We start from the raw sequence: 25,728 nt of genomic DNA, 5'->3' as shown, positions 1-25,728 counted from the left end.
AGAACAGAGGATTAAACGATATACTCAAAAGAGTGTATATATATATATATATATAATTCTATTTATTTCTAATTACCAAGGCAACAATGTCTATAATTTTTATACATTTATTTTTATTTTTATTCGTTTTTTCTGAAAATATTTTTATTGCATTAACTGCTTTTTCATTTTACTTATATTATTAATATTATAATGAAAAATTATGCAATTAATCACTTGGAGTAGTTTTTACATGAGAACCATGATATGTATTTTATATTGTATGTTTTATCTATTTCTTTCATTGTCAAATAATTGTATGACTACATTTTGTTATGAAACATGTTATTTGTTATCTAAATTTAGAAATTCCATAATTTCAAGATGCATTTTTTTCTCTTTATTCTTTTATTCAAATATGATACATTATCATATTTGAAGTCAATTTGCATTCAAAAAAATTACTGATTCATTACATGGATTTTGTCTATTGTTTGCATAATAGGATTTATATGTGTTATTTAATACTACTGAATTAAGTGATTATATCAGATGAAATAAATATAAGCGCACTTTATTTGTTATGCAATTCGTAATTTACAATTTTAGAAATCTTAAAACTTGATTACTACACACAAATAAATATAATTGTGAAAAAGGAAATCTTTCAGTAAACCCGTCAAACAAAAACAATAATTTTTACACATATTTTCTACAAAAGAGTACATTTAGTTTAGATTGAAATGAATAACATTAAGAAACACAAGTCTTTGTTTTAGTATTTTCATAACATGCATAAAGCCACAGAGTCTGTGATAACAAATTCAAAATTTGTGGCAATATCAAGTAGAGGTAGTAAAGATGATCAAGTTGTATTATAGAATAAACATGGACACAATAAATTTGTATATTAATCTTAGAGAAAAATAACTATCTTTATTCAAAACTCAAACAGCTAATATGTATTTTATGACAATAAAAAAGATAGTCCACTTATTTGTGTTTGTTTATGTATATACATGGCATTAGTGCAATTGATAACAATGAAGAACTCAAGGGATTGATAATATTATATCTGTCAAATTGTATCACATGTATATTAAAGAAATATTATATTTGTTAAAAATAGTTATGTTAGCAGTGATTATTATTTTTTTAAATAACTTTGTTACATCATTTACATAAAAGACACCAAGAGTGCTACTTGAGATGATTGAATATTCAAATTGTTGTTATTGTTCTAAAAAAACTTGGGTGAAATTTTTATATAATAGATTTTATTTGTTGGGTTATAATCTAAAACCATAGAGCTAATGTTTATAAAAAGGATTTGTATGAGATTGGCTATACATATATTTAAACATTAAAGTAAGACAAATTAGATGTTGACCTATTTTGTAATATTTTTATAAATATACTACTTTTTATTGCATATTTAGTATGATTTTCAGAGGTCATGGATGTATTTTTAGGTTTTTTTCAATCACATATTAATAAAACGGTTAAAAAAGAAGCATAAGAGAAATATAATTGTAATTGTATTATAGATAAGAAAAATAATTTGAATAAGTCCTAGTGCCATAACTTTGTAATTTAAATTGGCCATAGAGATTTAGATATAAGATAAATAATATGAAATAAACTAGTTTGTTTCGTTTATTCAAAAAAACCAAATACCTGGTTTTAAATTGAGCTAATATATTTATCAAATGTATTTTTACAGTGCTGCAATCATAAATATTTTTAGAACACATACTCTTAGAGTTTTTTTTGGCAAAACTGTAAAGAATATCATGACACATTATTCATAATTTCTATTAAGCTCGTGATTTGCAAAGATTCCCATATATATATATATATATACACACACACACACACACACAACCACTCATATATATTAGTTTTCACATTTCCAATATCAAAACAGTTAAATAGAATCGCTTCCTGTAGTAGTAATTTATTTTAAAAATCCCATCTCTCATGACAAACTCCCCAGTGGAACGATTAGAACCATGTCAGTTTCAAGTGAACTCCGCGACCCCGACGTGCGAACCGGGGCTTGGGAACGTGTGGACCCAGTGGTGCCGCAGATTGCCGCTCTCCCGCCGCCGAGCTGCCACAGCAGCAGCAGGATGGTGGTGGTGCAGAATCGCTGTTGCTGTTTGTTGGTGTTGGTGTTGCGGCAGCAGCAACGGCATCAGTACGTGCAATTTCCATGTGCGCGTTTGACACAGACAATTAAGTGGGGCGAGAGGGGGGGTGGGAGCGGGGGTTGAAGTAGTCTCAGTCCCCCTCTTTCCCTCAGGATCACCGTGCACCATCACTTGTGGGAAGAGGAAAGGAAAGGATAAAGGAAAGGTTGGGATATGGATACCACCCAAGCTCGCATTCCTGCTTCCTGACCCTGGCCCTGGATCTTTATCACGGTGGCTTCTTCTGAAATATCTTCTGGAATTTGCACAATCGGTGGTTTTATGATTGGTTATGATTGTATTGCAGGAGTGTGTGAAGAAGATACGACAGGATGGGTACAGAGCACTCACTCGGTGTGTGTACGAGGTTTCCGGGTTGTATGAAGACGGACGCCAACACCAAGAGATGGGTACCGAGAGGTCTCCCACCCAGAAAAACAAAGTGGGTCGCCTCCTCAAGCCTCTCAACGAGGGTCTTTCCTTTTTGAGCTGTCGTATGCCGATCCGAGGCGCCTTTTGATGACGCCCCCCTCCCATCCCCCTGACTGAGCTCCGTTGGAAGCAAGCTCTACGGCAGCTTTTTTCCCCTGATGCAGATAGTCGTCGCTTCCTACCTCCTCTGTTTTTTTTCTTTTTTTTCCACGCTTTGTGGTGTATGGCACTGTCTCCAAACGCGAGAAGAGGGCTGAGATAGGTTTGGAGTGTGGAGTGTGGGCAATTGATCTACTTTCGTTGTGCATTGCGCTTCCCATCGCTACCGTGTCTGCTGCAACTGCGCATGAGTTGAGGTGAGGCCTCAGCTCTTGGAAACCTTTACTTCTACAAACAACCGCACAGGTATAGAATACAGTCACGTTTGAGCACTATCAAAGTGTCAGGAAGATACCGAATAGCATGACAGATTCGTGAATTATGATTTGTAATCACGCTTTAGACTCGCACCTAAAGTAGTCACTGCAAATATATATATATATATATATATATATATATATAAACTTTTTAGTACCGATCGCTCGCGATAACTCATCCTTTTTAACTCAACCCTAAACATGGTTTAGAACATGTCCTCCCTCAGTATTCCTGGTTGGAGGCTTAGTATGTGAAAGCTCGCTAGTCTGCTACAAAACATTCACTGGAATGAGGGATTTTTTTTTTCCTGATTTGTGCACTTGAATTAGAGTCGTTGAAGAGTCAAAATTAACCGGGTAGTGGGCGTACACGAATAGAACATGGTGAAGAGGAGATGGTGTTTTGAATAGAACAAGCATCAGCAGCCCATGCGAGTTGATTGTAAACTTGTTGTAATATAAATCATGGACTGCTGATTCTGATTCTGATTCTGATTAGGTGATTTATTTGTATTTTAAGACACGGGTAGTTTCTGATCAAATGTGCGAACTCTTATATGACGGGATACATTTTGTTATATAGTATTTTCATTCATGTTTTAAAAGCTTTGCATAGCACTTCCAGTTCATTTTAAGGAGATGACCTTCGTAGTATTGTCATTGTCTCACAGACTGTGATTATATGGAATATTTGCAGATATCAAAGTCTTATATATGTCAACATGAGGACATAATGTAATTTTCAGTTTTACTGATAGATCCATACTCTACAGTCTTGTTTTCTTGTGTAGTGATTGTTGATTGTAGTTGCTAGTTCCACAACAGATTTAATAATAACGAATTTTAAATTCAGCATCTTGTAAGTATTTTAATTTACTTCAGTAATCAAAAAGACATTGATCAAGTAGTCACAAACTGTGTTTACTTGATTTAAAAGTCACGTATTATTTAATCTAATTATGAGAACTTAAATTGCATGTTGCTTACCGTATTAATTTTGTAAAATATCAAAACCAAGAATTAAACCACTGTCACACTTCTGAGGTACATTTTTGGAAACTGGTACTTTAATTTGGAACATCCGAATGTTATGATTGGTTTTTTTTTTGATAACAATTTCTTTTGTAATTAGTTTATTATCATTATCACATGATTAGCTGTGTTCGATGGGTGTCTTTCCCTTCGATGATTAGCAGCCTGTTCTCAAATTCCGCAATTCTATCCATCGGTAAACGGCTGATTCGTCCCCGCAAATTCGAAGAGATTTTTGGCCAGGCAGAGAGCTGCAGCTACCCCTGCAAGAAAGCAATCAAGCAAGCAAAGCGTCTGGACCCAGTTCAGAATCGTGAACAAAATGCTTTTCACACAGTCATGCCCATCTCCTGTCAGGACGGACGCACCCTTCGCCTGGTGGTGTAGTTTCAAGACACCATCCACCGAATACCTCACAATCACTGTCAGGGGTTTCGTTGTTTTTTTGGTATTCTTACCTTGATTCAATACACAGTTCGGATCTAGTGGCTGGTGTCTGCGCTACTGGACGCGATAGTCAAATGGAGATGCGGCTGTATTGGAGCTTGAAACTGGACCGCAACGTTAACATGGATTGGTACGACGACCACAGGTCCAGTGGATCATTTTGGCTAGAGGTCGAGGAATGGTCTCAAAGGGTCATTCATTGACAACAGCTTCGGCAGTGAGTTGCTCCTCCTCCTATCCTGACGACCCAATCGAGCCTCCGATCTCCTCAAGTGGTGAGTGGAGGCGGTGGCTCTTGCGCATGATCCCGGAATCCATTGACAGAAAAAAAAAAAAAAAAAAAAAAAAAAATATCGATGGTTCGGCTGTGGTGCTCCTTCAACCCATGCTACCCATAGATAATCTTCGTAAGAAAATCCCGAGGAAATCTCAGATCTGATAGAATTAGTGGGTTTCTTGGCATTACACTTCAAAAAATCTATTTGGGTTCTAAAGTACTGATGCCAAGTGAGGAAACATCTTTATGTGGAAATGGAGATCTATGTGTTGAGCCTTACACAACCACTTTCCCCTTTTTCGTAACCATTTATTTATAGGGAAGTTGTGTGGGGTATAAGCTAGAAACCCATTTCCAATAACTTAAGCATTTCAACATACTTGCAATAATTGTAAAAATAAAATAAAAATACCAACATGTAGGAAAATAGAAATGAAGATGATTTCAAGTGTTTTCACACAATTTGGCCCAAAAATGGAATTTGTATAAATGTTTTAGCTGAAGATTTTCTTTGACCTATTTTTGACATATGGGGCAACCTAATTTCAATCATAGGCCAACATAATTCCAATCAGTAGTGGATAATAAAATTAAAAATCCAATTTTTACAAAACTAAGAAGTGTGGCACCCAATTATACTATTATTCCATCCCAACCAATCAACAACTGCCACTTATTAATAATTCACGCATACCCATTTCTGAGTACAATAAATTTTATTTATAGTTCACAACCTAACATCATTTAACCTCTTTCCGATCAATGTGGATGTCAGACCTAGTGGCTGGACTAACGGAATTAGATAGGCCTATGTTGGAAATAGGGGTGGTGACACTGGGTTGGTTGATTGTATACCTGCAGCAGCTCCTTCGACAAGAGAAGCGAAGTGTAGACAGAGATTCTTAATTGCATCTTGTAACTTCTGATCGCATTGTAGATAAGATGCTCATATGGCATCGTGTTGGGGTGGCGGAGCTCACTCGATCAGGATACCTGATAGATACCTGTAATGGGAAAAATCCATATCTTTGTCATGCAGATTTATGTACTTACCGTTATGAGGTCCCAGCGATCCCTCAGACGTTCCCTCAATTTGTGAAGTTTGAAGATTTTGATGGGTGAGACGCAAGTAATTTCATGTGGATTGAAGATACCAAGTGGGACTTGCTATCTGCTTGTAGGTTTACGCACGGCATTGCAGGAAACCTGCGCGACATTCATCAACGTAAAATGTTTAATGGCGTATATAATTGCATTTAAAGATGAGGAGGCACCAGTAAGATCCAGAAACTGATTTCACACCCCGTGTGTGGAAGGGTAGGTCAGAACAAGATCTGTAAATTTAGGACCTTGTACCGCCGGTATTTCCTTCAATAAGTAATAAGAGAGTTGATTGGGCACGTGCATCGTGCAGAAAGGAGAGTGCTCGAATCACAACAACAGAAGTAAGTCGGAAATATCCAAACGAAAAAGTCTCGAGTATATTGAGAGTTCGACTCACATCCATGTCAGGTAAAATTTGGAACTGGTAACTTCAACTGTCCTTGGGTCTAAAAGACCGGTTCTTTTTGATGGGCTTCTTCTTAGTAGTCTTAACTCTAGATTCTAGTTTTCTTCGCTTCTCGCCCTCTAAACGAGCTGCAAGAGCTTCGATTCTCCTTGTTTCGCTCATGTGTGCTAATTTTGAATATTTTCTAGGCCAAACCTCACCGATGCTGGTGTGGATCTGCTTCATTACAGGCACTGCGTCACTAGACATCCACGCACTTTTATAGGAAGTCATAGAATTCGCCCTTGGCAACATCACATCATCCTCCAATTCCAGATTGAAACAACGAGGCGAATCCTTGAGCCACAGTCGTAAAGCATGACCCTTAGTTATTAAAGCACCTTCGCGTGGGGGTCGCATGAAAAATGGAGATCCCATCTCCCACAAGTGAGCTCTTATGGTCTTATTCAATGAAATACCGTTCTGATATCCTTGAGTCCCAGTTATCATGAGCACCTCCTTTTGAGGCTCTGGGAAACCTTCAAAGGATGCCACCTGTAACAATGGCAAAAATTTCCCTCAGTGCTACTTACAAACATAAATCGCGAATACAAACTTGCTAGACCTGATGTGGCAACGTCCATGGTTGCTTTTCTTTAGCTGAAAATTACCCAATGAGTTGGAGAATAACGACAATATCACTGCTGCAAGGGCAAAGAAGTAACCTGCATCTCCATTAACCAACGATTCATAGCAACTAGAGCTATTCCAGGGGAAAAATTTCGAAGGTCGGCTTCCCAATTCTGCTCCTCGACTCTGCATAGATTCAAAGATTAAAAAACTCACATTAAAGATTCTGAGAACATGCTGTACAATGACGTACAATTTTTCCAACGATGACACTCCTCAGAAAAATTCGTGAGGATACTGTTCGTATTGAGTACACAACACAGAGATGAACATAAAAATGAGCAACTGGAGGCTCCTTTTTCTACAAACCTGGAAAAATTTCTTGGGTACATGTCGAGACGTACTGCAAGATCGTAAACATGAGCAGCGGTTGCACGCAGTTTGAATGCCCAAAGAGAATCCACCAAATTATTTACCATGCCCTGCCCACCGTCGGCTGCCATAGTCTGCAGGTTTCTCAACCAAGTTTCCAAATCTGGAAGTGCAGTCTCTCTTTCCAATACAACTCTGAACACAATTCAGAACGCACAGAAAGACACGTCAACAGTTGCACACAAAGACCAATGAAGGAAATCGAGATGAGGAAATCAGGTAATCAGAGTTACATCACATATGCGAACTCCTATCCCTACTCTCTACAACTCTACCTCAACAACTTCTGAAAGGGAACTGTAATTAAAAGGTTTAAGATAATCCACGAACACGTGATTATCCGACAGTTGTACCGGAGTGGTAGCGGGCACCCTGCATCACGCAAACCTGCCAGAAGCCTTAAAAAATCAATCCGATAGGCACATTGACCGCAAGCCTGGAGAACACAGATCCAGGTCATATAACCTGGCTCAATCCCAGCATCAACCATTCCCACCAAATGCTTCAGCCCAGCTAAGTAATCCTTGTTCATCATGCACTCATTGATGAGTTTTGTATATGTAGAAGCAGTCACGTTTTGAACACCTTCTCCCGTAGTTTCCTGTGCTCGCACTGGTGTAGGATAGCTATCCATTTGCCCCAAGGCCAACGACAAGTGATAGGTTTCTTCCATATCAGAAAATGTTGCCTGCGGAGCCTTCCTTGAATAAAAGTGTTTATAAGATTTGGTTGTGGTCACGTGGCATATGTCATTTAATATCCACGCAGTATTGCATAGAGAGCGAGGGCTGAGTTTGTGTCTGTCAAGTCGTTTTGAACCTACAAGTAGACAATATCCAAGAGGTTGCAAACTTGGAAAAACTGGATGTATAACATGAATTGTCTTCCACTGCATGAATAGGCAAATCATTTGAAACATTGATTGAACTCCACAGAGCCAATCGGCTTGCAGGTAACACGCGTATGGAGCAAATATGTGACAAGAATCACTAGATTGGAGGCCAATTTTTATCCATTTAAAATTCGACCTGGCATACCCCATTATGTTGCTCTCGACCATATGAGCAACAGTCGAACAGCAGAGCTGCGGCTTCAGCAAGTAAATCAGGAAAACTAGTGAAGTGAATTCAAATAACCTGCAAAAGAACAGCACATTATGAATCAGCAAGCTTTGATGATTATTACAAAACACAAATGTCCGACCTTAAGTTAAACCCAGACCCGTTAAGGATTATCTTGTGACAATTTCATGTCGCTTGTCAAGCAGCGAAGAAATAAATACGCAAGTGTCACCTTTTAGTAAGACCCATCATGGACCATTTACTTCCAATTAAGAAAAGCACTAGTACCTTCTTCTGTACGACCAAAACTAGCTATCTTTACAGAAATGGAGGATACACCCCGCAATAAAAGAAAACATTTTTGCACCCGCCATATGAACAAAGACTTCAACTCACTTTCTTAGGAAAATGTTTTACCACGTGATAGTGCTTGAGAGGCAAGTTCGAACCTGAATTGTAATGAATCATGCCAGACCTGCAAGAACTTTTTTGAAATACTCCTCTCTGTCAGTACGATATGTCCAGCTCCTTGCACACAGAAAACGTTCTCTCCTTCAGCCTCGCCTAATCTCATGCTGGACGACCTTGCTTTAGGAAGATTGGATTCTTTCTGAAATAAATTCCAATTGAAAGAAAGATGCAGACAATCAGTCCATTTGCACTGCTCCATCCGCAATCCTTCAGTCTGCCTGGAAAACTTTCTTTTAGTACGTGTACACAGATTTACCATGAAAATGTAAAGACATTTGACTATTCCCTCAAATCTTCCTTCACATAAATGTTCTCTCCTGGAAACCAGTCGGCTGTTCTCAGATGCTCCTCTCTCTGCGACAAAGTAATGAATGCTCACATTTTTATTTTTTGAGTCAAATACATTCAGAGGATTTCGCTCTCTTCTGCTTCTATTGCGGAGAGAACCTGACGAAGTTGTATCAACCTCCTGAAGATGGCTTGAGACACTTGCCTGCTGCACCAGATCATGATCTGGAAAAATCGACATACTCTTGCTCCAAGATACTTGTTGCTGAGAAGATTCATCAAGTATCGACATAACCGGCTTTTCTACCTTATGTAACTGTAGGTATTCCTTTCCTGAAACGTAGCTGGTGCAGGTATTCAGATCGATTCCATGCAGTTCCATTTCTTTGATAAGCTCTAAAGCTTCTGTAATATTCTTATTTGTGATACATCCACCTAACAACGTGTTGTAGGTTATTATATCCGGTCTGAGATCCGAAGCTTCAATCTCTCTCAAGAGGGCAGATGCCATGCCAGGATGTAAGCCATGCTTGCATTGAGCACTTGCAATAGTGTTGAAGGTAACGATGTCAGGTTCACAACCACTTAGCTCCATGAGCTCGAGAATATACTGGGCTGCCTGCCATTGCCCTTGCTTCGCATACGCACCTAGGATTGCGTTGAAAACCTGCAAAAACTTCCTACAATAAGCTTTCACAGCGGTACCGAAATGGTATGGTTATATGAAAACCAAAAGCTAAATGGTAGCAATATCATATGGTAGATAGCAAAATGTATTCTCCATAGTGAACTGATTATATATATATATATATATATATATGTGTGTGTGTGTGTGTGTGTGTATGTGAGAGGCAATGAGCATCAACAAGAGATCATCCACGATATGCTGGGGCCAGTCAAGAACAATCTCATGCACTTCCCCCTGCAATCTGTCGCTAGTTTGTTGACGCACTCCTATACTAGAACTGTGCAGGTTCATTCTTATACTCAATGCATGCTGTTAAAAACAATTGTAGCATTACAGACAGTAATGCGACCTCACCTGAATGCAAGACATTATTTTCGACTCAGCCCTCAAGAAAAGCTCCCGAGCATGCTCCAGTTGATTCGCCTTGCCAAGAAGGCTAAGAACTGTAGCAAGAAAACGAGGACTAGGAGTGTACCATTTTTGAAGATTCAACCAGCCGTAAAGTTCCACTGATCGTCGCCAGTTCTTCTCACCTAAGTTCCTCACCACAACACACATTTCGTCATTATTTAACTGCTCGGGCCAGGTACTCAGCACATCAGCAATCGGTCTCGCCAGGTTCAGCTCACATATCGCAGTGGACAATCTACTGGCCCTATTATTCCAGTCGTTAGCTTTTCTAAGAGCCAAATTCGACATATTCTGCATTCTCCTGATTCGTCCCTTCTGCCGCTGGCGAAACGCCTCCCTTTCCCTATATTTATTTTCCATGTCAAGCCGTTGAGCAAGCGATGGCTGCTCATCTCTGACCACGTCATCTTCTGTTGCTTCAGTTGCTCCCAATCTTGCATCCCAGCCGCTAACTACCTCCCAGTCTGGCAGGACTCGAGCCGAAAAACTATCCGCATCCCCCAACTCTCTCGTAATGCGATATTGAGCAAATCCGTCACTTCTTTGAGGCCACCTTACTTCAGGTCTAGCTCGAGTGTACACAAACTGTCCCTCATTCTCACCCTTGACTATTTCACCTACTTCACTACGAATCGCACACGCACGCACACTTGCACACTTCAGCTGCAATAATGTCCGCGAAGCAGGAAAGGTGGTGAGACGAAAAACAGGCGAGAACGAAAACCGGCGCGAGCGAGGGCGCGGTGCAGCCGCTGGAGACACCCTAGAATAGACAATAGAGTAATGGAAGCAAGCCATGGACGAGGAGCAGGAGGCAGCCATGAGAATTGGAGATGGCGACAACGCTCCCGCTTCTCCAGAACTTATCTGCTAGTTGAACACCGCGGAGGAGGGCGAGTTGAGCAGAGGGATGCAATAGTGATAAAATAAGAAACTCTAAGTGGATAATGCAAGAATCTGTTCCTCAGTGAACAGCTTGCTGCTGCACCGACTCGCCATGGCTGACACAATTGGAAGAGCTACACATTCATACGCAACATTGCAGTCGATAAAAAATCACTCATAACCTAGCCTTCATAACCGGAGAGCGGATTTCGACACAATTCCTAAGAGCGACGTCTTAAGAGAAACAAAGTTGCGAATCCTCAAACTCCGTCACGATCTGGAAAACGTGAAAACACCACCAACAGAGCGCCCATCCTCATTCTTCCTGCACAAAGAGCTTCCATAGCGCGCACTATATCTAAAACAAATGCGTGAAGCTCCGCTAATGAAGGCAAAAATATCTCCTCACAAGACTTGCATGGTGTCCCTTGTCACTTTAGTACCCCTATTCCCACGGACGCCCTTAACAAACCAACTTCCACTTGGATTCCAGAGAGTTTTGAACATTCTTATTGGTGGGTGGTAGATGAGGGAATGATCGAATTAAATGTTGCACGGTTTTTGAAAGATGTTTATAAGTTTAATTATTTGGTATTAATTTTCTCAATTGTATATTTGTTACAATCAAAGATATAATATGGGAAGTTCTCATTGCTGTATCTTTTGTGAAAATGCATGTCCATTTTTCATTCTTATAAGTTAATGTTTAACTTAGAAGTTGAATTTATTTAAGCATTATGTAGAACTAAAAGTAATCAGCGAGTTTGAAATTGTTCTCTTTGTCCCATTTTTTAGTTTTTAATTTCAAAAATAAAATAAAAAGAAAAATGAATATATGAAGAAGCATCTTTTTTGTAGAAATTGTGCTAGTCTATGTTTTAAAGGAAATTATTGATAATTATTAGTTTATAAGTGATAGAAAATAATATTAAAATTAAATTAGCAAAAGAAATACTAATCAAGGAAAGCCAAACTCATCCTTACTCAAAATCATCTTTCATATAAATATAACATATTTTTATTTTTTTATTTATTTTCCTACTTGTTTGTTTTTTAAGAGTAATTCTTTTATTTATGGTTAGATATTATTGTCTATGTAGTTTTGAAGTTTCTTGAAAATATTTGACTTATAAATAGTCTAAAAAAAATAAAAAAATAAAATCTATTGATAATTATAATTTGATAATAAATAATTTATTCTTACCTAACATAAGTTATTTATTTTCATGAACCATTGTGGGAACAATTATAAAGTTTTCCAAAATTTATTAATGTTTATCATGTAGAATTGAAAAAATAAAATAGTCAAGCTCATGACATTAAATCTTAAAAACTAGGCAACATCTTGTTGTAAAAAATAATCATACACACAAAAGTATTTGAATAACAAGATAGAAGATGGTTAATTAATGAGGTCAAAATTATATTGCATTTTATTTTTCTTTAACACATTATATGATATAAAAACAAAGGAATGTTAAATAGACCCACCTTTGATGAAGAATATGATAACTATGATAAATGTGGTTGGTTTTTATTGATTGAAGCTCCAATAGTAGAGAAATGAATCTAGAAATTATTATTTTCTTTTCATGATGGTTAGGGTAGATGGGTCGATTTAGTAAAAACTTGGATCTATTTAGTATTATCCTAAAATATGGCATATAATATAAATACATATATACATTCATAAATATTAAAATTTCAAAGTTCAAGAATTAAGATGAAACATGTGCACCTTTTTGTCAAAATAATGTTAATCTACTTGATTTGTTATTACTTTTGGCATTCAAATTCTAAGAAAATAGAACAACACTCTTCAAATATGATAAAACTTCCAAAATTTATTAAAATTCTATTTTGGAACAATCAACCTTAGATATCACTTATTTCTAGAAGTCATTTTAAAAAATAATACAATATAAGATCAATTTTGTAATTGTAAAAATAAGTAAAGGTAAATAAAGAAATATAGTTTTTTAATTATTTTCATAATTAAAAATGTATATAAGTTAATTAAATAAAAATATTTCTTTTAAAAATAGAAGATATGAAACAATATCTTAAGAAAAATTGTTCTCAAATTTATGTTAAAATATCGAACTAATTTTTTTTATCTCTGAATATATATATATATATATATATATATATATATTTATATTTATTTATTATCATTTATATTAAATTTTACTCAAATTATTATCAGTAGTTATTTTACTATAACAAAATTTAAACTTTTGATTTTAGAAATTTTTAAAACAAATTGTAACAAGTTTGTGAAGCAATTATTTAAAAAGGTGATTGTTTTATAAATATTTTTGAAATATTTCATGATTCATATTGTAAACAAGTAATTGTAATGTATGTGTAATCTGAATTTATAAAGAAAAAAAATATATTATTGTATTTTTATGTTTTAGTTAAACTTTATTAAAAATAATTTGGTTGGAACAATGTTTAACTTAGTAGTTGTACAACATTTCAAAATCATGTAAACTATTTATTTCTATAAAATAAAATCATAGAGCACAAGCTTATAATATCAGTTGATGGATATCACATTCTTACAAAAACATTACTGAAACAAATACTATATGAAAGATAAAGAAATTATGTTTTAGCATTTTGGTCATTTCAATTGTTAAATGATTTTTATGCATTTATAAAGATACTAGTTGTGTTTCAAAATGAACAAAACTTTGTACTTGATGAAATAATATGAATAAAATTAAACATCCATATGATTAAATTTTAGATATAAAATACTACACAAACTAATTAGAGAAATTATCATGTGAAATATAATATTAAAAGTATAATTTTTTTTCTCTAAATCTGAAATTTAATTGCACATCTTAAAAATAGCTTCAAGCCAACTGTTATTTTGGACACTCAAAAGGTGTTAAATAAAATTAAATGGTAATTCAACAATGTTGTAATGCAACATAAGAATAAAATCTCCTTATGTGATTGTCTTTGAAAATATCACTTGCTTATAACCAAACCTTACACAATTAAAACACAAAAAGATTTAAAAGAAAATACAAATCAATTGAACGAAGCCATACGTGCAATAAGAGGGGCATCTCTTAAGTAAAACAACTCAAGAGGGATAAATCAATGGGTTAAACCAATGAAAAAAAAAAACCATCTCCAATTGGCTACATATCTCATTAGTTTTATCAAAAGTGAAGTAATAACTAACTTTTGATCAAGCACAAATCAAAATTTGCATGTTGTTGCAGATTGTAAAGAATAGCACTACAAGATCACTAAGCATGGAGTTTAGAAGCACCTCAATGTGGAACATGAAACATAGTGGAATGGCATCCAACATGGCATTTCACATCACATGAAGCTTCAAACACAAGGTTAATCTACAACACATAGTTTACAATGTTTTCTTGTGACCAACTGCATAGGTTTCCACTAGTGGTAATTAAATAACTGTTCAACTGCCATCAACAGATGATTCTACGGATGAATGAGAAGAGGATGATTAAACGAATGAATGTAGGAGAGAGACGAATGAAACTTCGGGAATCGAGATGGACATAAATACATTCATCCATCTAGGGGGGGAGGAGGTTGGTTTGGTCGCTGATGCAGACAGGGCGTCGTCGCTCACGTCGGACTGCAACAAATTTTGGCAGGCTTCGAATGAGGAGGATTTTGAAAACTGTGAAGAGGAAGAAGAAGAAGATGAAGAAGAAGAAGAACGCAAGCTGTGAAGAGGAGATAGATAGACAGATAGATAGAACGTGAGTTCGGCATATTCTCTTGCCGGCTTCCAAGTTCGTGTGCTCAAATCCGAACTCTCTGACACACAGATTTCTCTGTCTCTCTCTCTGCGACCGCTTGCCTCTTTCGTCCAAGCGTTTCAGCCCTAATCCTTACTGCCATTCCTGCTCCCATGGGCTTTTCCGGCGCTTCGAGGCTTCTCTAAATTGGCTCGATTATAAAATGTAGCGTGTTCAGGATTAGGCGAAGTGAGGAAGACGGAGAGGTGGCGAGATGAGGAGAATTCAAGTTGTCCTGAAGCTTGGAGGATTGTTGGAGACTAGGAGCAGGGAAGGGCTAAGTAGAGTTTCTTGGATGCGATTCTATTTGCTTTTATTTATTTATTTATTCTTTCTTTGGTTCGGGATTGATGCTTCTTCGCTAGTGGCAGGGTTTAAGAGTGGCTTGCAGTGCAGAATGCACGTAGTGTTGAATTTGGAGCCGTTCCAATTTCGATGGTAGTCTCGATCAAACATCGATTGGCGGGGTGTTTTGCTTGGTTTTCGTGAGTAATGCACTGTATCTGCTGGCTGAAGCATTTACACCGAGCTTTTGTTACATCCTTGGTATTGGTCGCATGCTACAGCAGCTCGTACTGCTTTTGAACGAATGAAATGGTTCTGGACTTGTTGGCTTGATCCTTTTGGCCACTTGACAAGAGCGTTCTAATCTACCCGAGGAATTTCTTCTTCATATTACAGGTTGCAGTTACTCAGCTTTCTTTTAATAAGTACAGAATTAAACTTTCAAGCCATGTTTCTCAACACCAGAACTTAATGTTCCTGCAAAACAAATATGACTCGTCCCAAGAGGGCATCCACGTTCAGTGTGAAAGACATTCAGGATAGCGGAGAGACAGCTGAACTTGTCATTGTCGCAGATTCCATAGGGCAAAGACGTAGAAAATGCAGCAAATTCTCTGATCCTGTAGATAAAAGGAACAACATTTCATTGAATGAATCGCATAATACAAAGAGTAGGCATCACAAGGGTGGAGGCGACGGAAGTGAAGGCTCTCCACAGAATCTTGAGGAAGAGAAGCCTTCACGTGAAAACCGTCCACGTCAGATGGTAAGCATGTGGAATGCGTTACAATGATGCCCGTAAATTACTCAACGTTTATTTGCCTTAGTCTGCTATGTCAAATGCTGCCCGATTGTTGGTAACTCCTGGACATTTAGACCTGTAGTTGAAAAGATGAAGCTTATTTGGATGACCTATGACATCGTTTAACAAGCAATGCGTAGAGTGCTGGCCAGGATGATGGATCTGTTCGCTCCAGAGTTGTGAATGGTGTGCCACGTAGAGTCAGTTTTAGTATATTCATAGGTGATTTTAAGTGTTGCTCTGCTGTTCATCTGTCCACAAGGCTACAAACCTCAATTTCGACATGTCTTGTTCCAGGCCGCTTCAGCTGCACAAAACGATCCTGGCAACGATTGTCAAGGTACGAGACATTCACGTATTCTGGTGTTGCAAAGGAAATGGAGCATCTGATGCGTATCTTTGGTTCAAAAATAGCATTGACTGTACAGTTACTGTACTGACGATTGTGACTGATTCTAATCATGAACATTAGGCCCGTTAAATTCATTCGAAGCAATGTGGGATTGTATTCGTGTTCACACAACATTGGAAACGGTCTGAACAATTCACGGTTGCAACACAAACATATTACATTAGACACGAATAACGTTGTCAGTTTTCATTTGGATTTTCAGTGTGATCTTGTTCTTCTGTAGAATTGCCCAAGTTCATCCTCAATACTGATATGTATTGTTTGATATTCACAGGTTTTGTCAGCTTAAATAGCCCGTACAGAGATGTGGATGGTCTAAGAACAAGGCCAGAAATACAGAGTAGCGTTTGCACGGGGTTGAGCACTCGTTCTTCTGTCAGTAAGTGGATGTCCTTGACGGCTATCCCAGATCTCAATACCCCAAGTTTACCAACTCCATCGTCACCAGTAAATCTCTTACACACAAGCTCTGCATCGATAGGAGAGAAATTAGAAGTATTTCGCGGCAAGTCTGCTAGGCCAATTCGAGCTGACCAACTAAGGTGTTGCAGTATATGTTATAGGAAGTTTTCTAACCTGTCCAGTTCTCCTCGAAATACTCCGTTCATGTGTTCTGCTTGCTGGTGAGTTCTCTCCTTTTCTATTTTAATTTTTTTTCATTATATCTGTGTTCCAAAGAATTTTTTGTCTTGTTCTGAAATGAATGAACTTAACTTGTGCTTTGTCATATACCCTGTTACGTCGATTTTGCTGCACCTACTTGAAGCAACCGAGTTTTTGCATAGCAGTTGTCCTAAATGAGGTTTATATAGGTGTGAGGTTATTGTATTTTAAATAAAATACCTTGATTACAATTGATTTCCAAAAAAAATCTATTTAATAGATTTGTGTAGCAATATTTGACTCTATTTTATAAATGCAGGAGAAAGAAGAAATCTGCGGACCTTTCTTTTTCTTTAAGCTCTAACTTTCAGGTTGGACAATTGTTTTGAGGAGGCATCATAACAAGTTGCTGGAAATTTATGTGTAATCTTTGTCTTTTTCGATGACGTAGGACTATACTGCAGCCTAGATTGTGCAAGTTCATGAATACTTGCCTGCATTTCGTTTCAAAAGTTTAGGTTGGTTTTTGATCAATCCATAAAATTGGAGCGAATTATGATATCTCATGCTGTGCTTCTGGTCCTCTGCTTCTCGTGACTGAATGAGTGATCCGAAGCTACCCTCTATTTTATATACGACTTGCTATCTTTAAGACTTCTTTACACCAATTGCAGGCTTGCGCTGTAAAGTCACCTATTACTGGTCCAAAGCAAGAGAATCACATACAGGAAGCTATAGGGAGAACCCCCGTAAGAAATCCATGGCCCACTACTGCACAATGAAAAATTGATGACTTCTGAGAGTTGTTTCTGAATGTTAAGCTTCATGCACCTTCACATGTATTGTATTTTGGTTGTGGAATGATTAGTTGTAGAGAATCCTACATCAATTTGGTCTTGTCTTTATGTCTGTTGGTTGAATTCGAGATAAATACTTCTTTTTCCCAACCCCTCGGTGCAGATCCTTATATGTGAAGTTGTGAACTCGAGTACACTTGAATGATAAACACATCTGGTTTATTTGTCACCGTCAGGATACTGCTTTTGAGATTGATTCTTCTGATGAAGAGGAGGGAGCAGCAAACGCCACTGGTCCAGCAGTCAACCGATGCCAATCTGGCTTGCGATCTGTAGCGAAATGGTGACTTGAATTATTTAACCTAAATATATTATCATTTCATTTTGTTCTCTTTTCTACTTCTATCTATCATCTATCCTGTCATTTGTGGTTGTGAACAATGTGACGTGTCGAGTGTTGATAATACTTATTCTTATTAGCAGGAGTTCTACGTGATTCTGTTACTCATTGTGTTGCTGTAGTGGTAGGTAAATTTTGTAGCCACTGCAAATCAGATCTTAATTTGAAAGATATTAACAAGCATCTTTTGCAGAAGTACCAGCTTTTGGTTTCAATGCAGCCAACTGTGTTGTTTTTACGTGGTCTAATTTGTGCTATGTCATGCAGGATGGAGGACTCCAAAATCGCATATCCATCCAGGTACACCATCTTATGGGGATCCTTCATGATTGCGTCGCTATGAATATTATGGCTGTCTTATCTGTTTTAGAAACTGGAGAACTGCATGTTGGTGTGTTTGCAGACCTTTAAATGTGAAGTTGTGAATACCGGCACATATGCTAATGAAGATTGCGGCTTAATTATGTTGTGATGCAGGACTGATCCAGAGGCAGTAGAAATTTTGGCTTCGGATATTCAACGACTGGAACCGTTGGAATTTTTGAATGACACGATTATTGACTTCTATATCAAGTACGATCAATGCAATTCGATTCTGGATGAGAGGATTAGTTTCAAATTATCAGTTTACTCCTTAGTTTAGGCATGATAGGCCTTGCAATCAAGCACTTAATTAAACCAACTCGGCTATGGTAGCCAAATTCTAGTGATCATTGTTTGGAAGTTTCTTTGATCATTTTAAAGGTAAACATTAAAAGCGTGTGTCTCATTCTTAGCATTTGCACAGGTATATTCAGATGGAGTTCCTGAATCCGGAAAGTGGTCGACGTTTTTACTTCTTCAATAGCTTCTTTTATAAAAAATTAAGTGATGTTGTTGGTAAGAAGGTATGCCCGAAGGTATGCTGGGAGAACTCAATTGTATGAGGGTGACTTACATGTATTTGTGTTGTGCTCTTGAGTTTCAGGTTCCCTTCCGAATCATTTGTCCATGCCTTGTTGGTTTTTGTTTCAAAGCTTTCGTCTTCACCGAAGCAAGTTCAGTTCCTATTGCAGTTATCCACTAGATCTTCAGTAATCATTTTGATCTCCATTTTCCTTCAAGCATTGACGCTGACAGCTGGTTTCGCCTGTTCAGAAGAAGAAAAAAAATCCTGGCTTTTCTAAGGTACGAAAGTGGACAAGAGGCATTAACATTTTCGACAAAGATTTTCTAATTATTCCAGTTCATGACAGGCAAGCATAAGTTTCTCCGCATTTAACTCTGTTCAGTGAAAGGTGTTCTAAGATCAAAATGGTTTTTGTGTAGTTTTTGATGCTATCACGTTTTATTTGATGTAAGATTGCCCGTTTGAGGATTCCGAACACAGAGAAGGACTATGACATATTAGATGATCTCTATGTCAAACCGTTTGACGATCTTTGAATTAACTGTTCTTGTAATGCAGGTTGCATTGGAGTCTAGCAATCATTTGCTTTCCCAATCACGGACCTGGCAGTGCTAGTCGCAGTGAGCGCTGCATTTTGCATCTTGATTCTATGACTTGTGGGCACGAGAGTCTTTCAGTATTTCGTTTGCTTCGTAGGTTAGACCCACGTGCATGTTATTTTATTGAGCAAGCAAGTGCAGCATTGAAATCATATTGGTAGAGTCCTTCATGCAAGGATGAAGAATTCTGCAGCGTAATTAAGGAATACATTTGAAAACCGTGCTGCTTTTGCAAGTATTTGATCTAGATGCCTATCAAGCTCTCTTTATTCAATGTGAACCGGATCTTGTATAGAATTATCAAGTGAAGCCTAAAATTTCTCAAACTTCACAAAAACAGAGTGTGAGGTTTACTGATTGTGTAACTTTTTTGGAGATATGATAACTTGCCTCTGTTGATAGCAGGTATCTTGTGGCTGAGTGGAAAGATACTTTTGGGGGAATCGAATCTAAAGAGAATGATAATATCGACTCATTTACATGTAATGAAATTCCAGGCAGGAAAGTGCCGGTATGTTATCTTTACCTATTGATAGGTTATATTTTGATGCCGACTCTTATTTGGCACTAGAACTGGCTGCATGTTTGATCCTCGGTTTTTATTGAAATAGGCTGTGACTGCTTGAAGCAGAATCGATAGTATTAACTACAAAAACAATAAAACATAAGTTGCTCATCCGTTTCAAATTAACATCTGTTATAGCGTGAAACTTACGTTTGAGATCTCGATTTTTCCTCTTATCCGTCGCAGAATTGTGCTTGGTTTCCTTAACTTCTAATTGAAAACTTCAGAAAGGCGCTTGTAATCGATTTTTCATGGATACTTCTGCTTGGTTATCTTTGTTGGATTTCTTGTGTTTAGTCGTTTGTGGGTAATAGTTTGTAAATAGAATGAACGTGTCCATTGAAAACTTTTCTTGTTCTCGTATGCGACAGCATGAATAGACCTGATTCATATGGGTTGATCACAGGTACCACTTCAAGAGAATGAGTCAGACTGTGGGCTTTTCCTCCTGCACTACATACGAAAATTTGTGGAAAGTGCTCCTAGTACAATGAAAGTAAGCGACGTGGAGGAGAGATTAGAAGATTTAGGGTTGGTGAGTTTCCTCATGAATTCTGTTTATCATGTTTCTAGTTAGACTGCTGTCATAGCGTTCACATTTGGACCCAGCCGGGCTATAATCATGCTGCTTTGCAGCTTCTGATTTTTTTTAGTTTACCTGCCTTGGAAGACGTTCTTCAACCTCACATTCCATGAGTTAAATTTTTTTTTTTATGTGTAGTCAATTTTGTCGATCCAGCACCTTATGCTCTCGGGTCCACAAGCCCAGGACGAATTGTGATTAGTGTGCTTCTTGAGCCCTTCTTGTGTCGACAACATGAGCAGTGTTCTCTTGGATACCGAACTGCAATTTAGTAGTGAAAATAATTTCCTAACACTCATTTTGACGTTATTTTTGCTAGTTTGGTCGTCAATGGTTTTTTCCTATTGAAGCATCGAGTCTGAGGACTTCCATTCAGGAACAACTTCAGAGGCTTTTTGCCGAGAATGAAGGCGCATTAGACACGTCGAGCTATATCAATCTAGAGGCTACCGATGTTTGTAGACCACGGAACCTGGAGGCTGAATTCGGGTATGTTAATTCTGTCTTAGTTGCTTTTTTCTCATAACGTATAAATGAAATCTTTGTGTTTGTACTTCATTGTAATAATTTGAAATTCAGCCATTTTCACGATACAATTTCTGGCAGACCTAAAAGTGTTCTTGAACTGACCCTAATGAGGCTGAATTTTAATAGTTGTATTGGAATTATTACTGCAAATCTTCTATTGGAAGTGCATGCAGTTCTTAAACCCGTCACCAGCTGAGATCACTAGTGCCAAGGTTGTAGATTTATCTTGATACTGGAAAGTGCTGAGAACCAGTTGGTACGTCAATGTGTTCCTTTTTTAACATGCACAAAGCTGATTCTAAGAATGACGTATTTGAGTTTTGCAGGGAGGAGCTAATTTATCTCACGCGAAGTGGTTAAATCATTAGGCAAACTACTACAAAAATGTTTACACGGGATCATAAAATGTGACCTGACCTAGTATTTTCTACGAAAATTTTAGGCTTCCAGTCTGGCAAAGGTGATTATGTCGCTGCAATTGGTAGACACAGGAAGGTCTGGCATTATATTAGCGGGAACTTTTATATCACGTGAACTTCATGTTTGTATATGAACTCATTAGCTCCATATTTATGCCTAGAAATATATTCACTAAATCACATTTTCATTCAGCAAGAACTTGATTAGGGTAAGTGAGAATGAACATGACCTCCTGATTAGAGCTTGAGTAGAGTCATTAAAATATTTTTTTAGGTTTGTCCCTGAAAGAGACATCGTAATCTCTCGTAGAATCGAGCTTTCACAATTTTGAAATTGCAAGTTGTATTAATTAACGAATATAAGGTGCACATTTGAAATGTTACTTTAAATTTTTTCTTCATAGTTTACCACCTAGATTGTGATTACTTGGAATATCACATAGTACTACATAGCACTTGAGTTTTAGTTCTTTGCCATTAATTTGAAGCAAATAATCTATTATGTTGGTTAAAATTTAAGTTGAAACTTTTATATATATTTATCTTTAATATACAATCATGCTTATGCATAAAATCATTGCTAAGAGGATTAGAAAATTTTATATCTTTACATAAACTTAATGTAAAATTATTCTTAAGTTTAACAGTATTATCAAAAGAAATACACCTTATATGTTTAATTGAATTGAATTTGAATAAATGCTTAATTTTGATATTGATGCTAAAAAAATTAAACAACGTAATATATTTTAAATACTTGTATACAAAACAATACTTAGATTTTACATTATTTCTAAAAGAATAAGAAATGCTTAAATCTTTGACATATCTTTATATGATAAAAATTTGAACTCTATATACATGCCAATGGAATCGGAATACCTCATATTTTTTATATATCATTACATGGAAAGATGGTTAAGTTTTATATTATTGCTAAAATAATTAGATAATTTTATATATTTGATATATCTATTTATACAAAGATATTTTAGCTTATCATTTTTGTTAAAAGAATTTACTAATAATATTTGTTATAATTGATAAAGTTTGATTTTCTATCTAAAAGATTTAGAAAGTCTTACAAACTTTGATAATGATAAATTATAATTAAAGTTATAGTTTGACATCACCTTAAAATAAAACCTCACATTTCAAAGAAAGTTTAGTATTAATAGATTCTTGCTAAAAGAATTAAAAACTTTACTTATTTGGTATAATTAAAATAAGAATTTTTTCACAATTAATATCATGCTTAAAGAAGTGAGAAATATCACACAATAAAACAAATTGGTATAATTGGATGGTACAGTTTGATATTATTACTAATACAAGTAAAAAATCTCAGATCTTTGATTGAATTTAGTATAAATAAATATTCTAGTTTATTATCATTATTAAAAGAAATTTAATATCTTTATATTTAGAATATCTATGAATAAAAAAGATGTTTAAGTTTGACATTATTACTAAAAGAATTTTAAAACCTTGTATTACAAATAATACTTTATGTAATTAGATACTTAAGTTTTTTTTATTATTATTATTTCTAAGAATATTGCAAAATCTCACATCTTTGATATTTCTTAGTTATAGATAGAACTCAAGTTTAATACCACTTCGTATCAAGGACAAGAACTCGATGAAAAAATAATTCAGATAAGTGAGCATTCACTCAAAGAGAGGTAACAAAATATATATAAACAAGGATATATATTGAAAGAGAAACTGGAATGGCTATTGCCAAAAGACAAGAAAACTAGAGATCCTTGAAACTAGACTAGAAGCAAGAAAGGAGTTGACAAGAGTGAAGAAGCCTTCACTCTTGTCTCTATATATACTATCTAACTAGGGGCTACGTGGCGATGTTCTATAGGACCTCCAATATGTGTTGACTTTGTAAGACACATGCCTTGGCTTACAAAGCAAGTTCTTCTACGTGTGGGCCACATAGTTAGCTTGATCTTCAAGTTAACAACATGTGTGGCACATGGCCAACTTGTTGACCACGTTTCTAATCCAAAAAGTCAATCAAAGACACCTATGAAGTCAAAGCAACGTCTATGAAGCTTCTAGGAAGCTTTTATATTAAATACTATAGAATTTACTTACTTTTACCTACTTTTACTTACTTCTACCTATTTGTATATGTAATTACTAGCTTACATGATTATGTCCGTGACATTACCCCTCCTTCTAGGGACGAGTTCCACGAGGAGCGGTCATCATATGTCGAGGAAATCTATAATGCGACGAATTGTATTCGCCACATACTCTGATCTTTGTTCTCTTCGAAGATGATTGATAGGGCCTCTCAACCATTAGTAGTGTCCCATATCAAGGCGGGAAGACCACCCAGTTATTTGATCATTGTTGAGGCCTTCGTAACTTCCTTCGAATAGAATATTTGGAACACCATCAGGAATTGTTCCTACCTCTAGTACAATCACCAAACATTGGGAGTTCCTTCCCAAATCGTGATACCAAATGCGTTGTATCTCTCCATCTATTCAAAGAAGAACATGTCGTTCTTGAAGATCTTCATCTCGATTGCATCGTCTTGAAGGTTGTGACAATCGTAATGTCTCGTCCGGCAGGTCAGTAAATGAAGGCTCTTGAGTCGAATCTGTTGGTTGTTGGTTCTCCATCTCTTGAGCATCACTACTACAAAGAAGCTACGAACAAGAATTGAAAGTAGAATGTTATCTTGCCTAGATGTTGTTTCTTTTATAAAGAAGGTTTTCATCTTGATTTTGATGGATGTCGTCGATGAAAAGCCTCCACCGCCTTTGCTGCATTTGCAAGATTCTTTATTGGCTCCCATGTGCATTCATTAATACCATATCCACGCCAATGTACAAGATATTCTAATTTATTTCGGCGCCGCCTTAAATCTAAGACTTCTTCTACTTCAAACTCTTCATTATTGTCCACTTCTATAGGAGGAGGTGGAACTTGTCGTCTTCTTGGTATGTCCACTGTCTTGTATGGTTCAAGAAGAGACACGTGGAATACTAGATGGATTTTCATTGACTCCAGTAGATGTAAATGATATGAAACTCGATTGATTTGTGCAAAAATAGAAAATGGTCCTACCCTTCGATAGTCCAACTTGTCACAAAGACGAGTAGTCTTGATATTGCGACAAAGTAGCCATACCTTATCACCCAAGACGAATGATGGTTGTTTCTTTTGATAGACATCCGCATTGACCTTTTTGTTGTTCTTGAGCCTCTTTTAACTGTGCCTTCATCGTTGCATGTAGCTCTGATAAATGAATTGCCAAATCTTTCGCAGCACGATTATCAACTTTTGAAAAGTCAAAAGTATCAAGTCGTGGATGATAATCATAATTAGCAAAGAAAGGTGTTTATTTTGTAGAAGAATGTACCGTGTTATTGTAAGCAAACTCTGCCAATGGCAAAAGAGTTGTCCAATCATCTTGTTGGTAATTAATGGTACATCTTAAATATTGCTCCAAAACTTGATTAACAAGCTCCGTTTGTCCATCAGTTTGAGGATGGAATGCCAAAGATAGTTTTATATCCACTTTAGAAATCTTGAAAAGAGTTCGCCAAAATCTTGATACAAATTGAGTTCGCCTATTTGATATAATATCCTTGGGTAATCCATGATAGCGATAGATATTGTCAAGAAAGAACTTAGCTATTTCTTCACCTGTGATAGATTTTGTACATGGTACAAAATGTGCCATCTTGATAAAACGATCTACTATCACGAATGTAGAGTCATAAGAACCTGAGATTGGAAGTTCCATGATGAAGTCCATAGAAACAGAAGACCATGGTTGTTCTAGGATGGGTAATGGCTGAAGAAGTCCAAAAGGTCGATGACGAGGAGTTTTTGATCTTGAGCAAACATCACATGATTGTACAAAATCTTTAACTACCTTCCA

General features: G+C 36.7%; 2 protein-coding genes across 8 annotated transcripts; one reads left to right on the top strand and one right to left on the bottom strand.

The window, feature by feature from the left end:
• Positions 1–5,448: 5,448 nt before the first annotated feature.
• LOC112277140 (uncharacterized) lies at positions 5,449–11,445 on the bottom strand. Of its 2 annotated transcripts, XM_090247761.1 has the most exons (8): positions 10,189–11,445; positions 9,356–9,813; positions 8,837–9,076; positions 7,680–8,462; positions 7,264–7,461; positions 6,990–7,080; positions 6,277–6,819; positions 5,449–5,981 (listed from the first exon to the last, which is right to left on the bottom strand). In XM_090247761.1, the coding sequence occupies exons 1-7, from the start codon at positions 11,065–11,067 to the stop codon at positions 6,310–6,312; spliced, it is 3,159 nt and encodes a 1,052-aa protein (XP_090103887.1). In that variant the 5' UTR covers positions 11,068–11,445; the 3' UTR covers positions 5,449–5,981; positions 6,277–6,309. The 2 variants fall into 2 exon arrangements, with proteins under 2 accessions (XP_090103887.1, XP_024364925.1); XM_024509157.3 differs by lacking the exon at positions 5,449–5,981 and having other exon boundaries at positions 6,233–6,819.
• Positions 11,446–14,765: 3,320 nt separating this feature from the next.
• On the top strand, positions 14,766–22,011 carry LOC112277585 (uncharacterized). 6 transcript variants are annotated; one of them, XM_024510105.3, is made up of 15 exons: positions 14,766–15,981; positions 16,315–16,357; positions 16,704–17,052; positions 17,352–17,403; positions 17,707–17,781; positions 18,066–18,172; positions 18,497–18,529; positions 18,707–18,802; positions 19,017–19,116; positions 19,367–19,464; positions 19,677–19,814; positions 20,123–20,228; positions 20,689–20,817; positions 21,185–21,354; positions 21,720–22,011. In XM_024510105.3, the coding sequence occupies exons 1-15, from the start codon at positions 15,706–15,708 to the stop codon at positions 21,751–21,753; spliced, it is 1,806 nt and encodes a 601-aa protein (XP_024365873.1). In that variant the 5' UTR covers positions 14,766–15,705; the 3' UTR covers positions 21,754–22,011. The 6 variants fall into 6 exon arrangements, 4 of the variants coding, with proteins under 4 accessions (XP_024365873.1, XP_024365870.1, XP_024365874.1 ...); XM_024510102.3 differs by having other exon boundaries at positions 14,781–15,981; positions 19,017–19,128; XR_016500882.1 differs by having other exon boundaries at positions 14,852–15,981; positions 19,677–19,738.
• Positions 22,012–25,728: the final 3,717 nt, after the last annotated feature.

Source organism: Physcomitrium patens, chromosome 25 (assembly GCF_059467195.1).
Source record: "Physcomitrium patens ecotype Gransden chromosome 25, ASM5946719v1, whole genome shotgun sequence".
Classification (NCBI taxonomy): domain Eukaryota; kingdom Viridiplantae; phylum Streptophyta; class Bryopsida; order Funariales; family Funariaceae; genus Physcomitrium; species Physcomitrium patens.
Note: the sequence above shows the minus strand (reverse complement) of the source record. Positions and strands in the feature narration are given on the sequence as shown.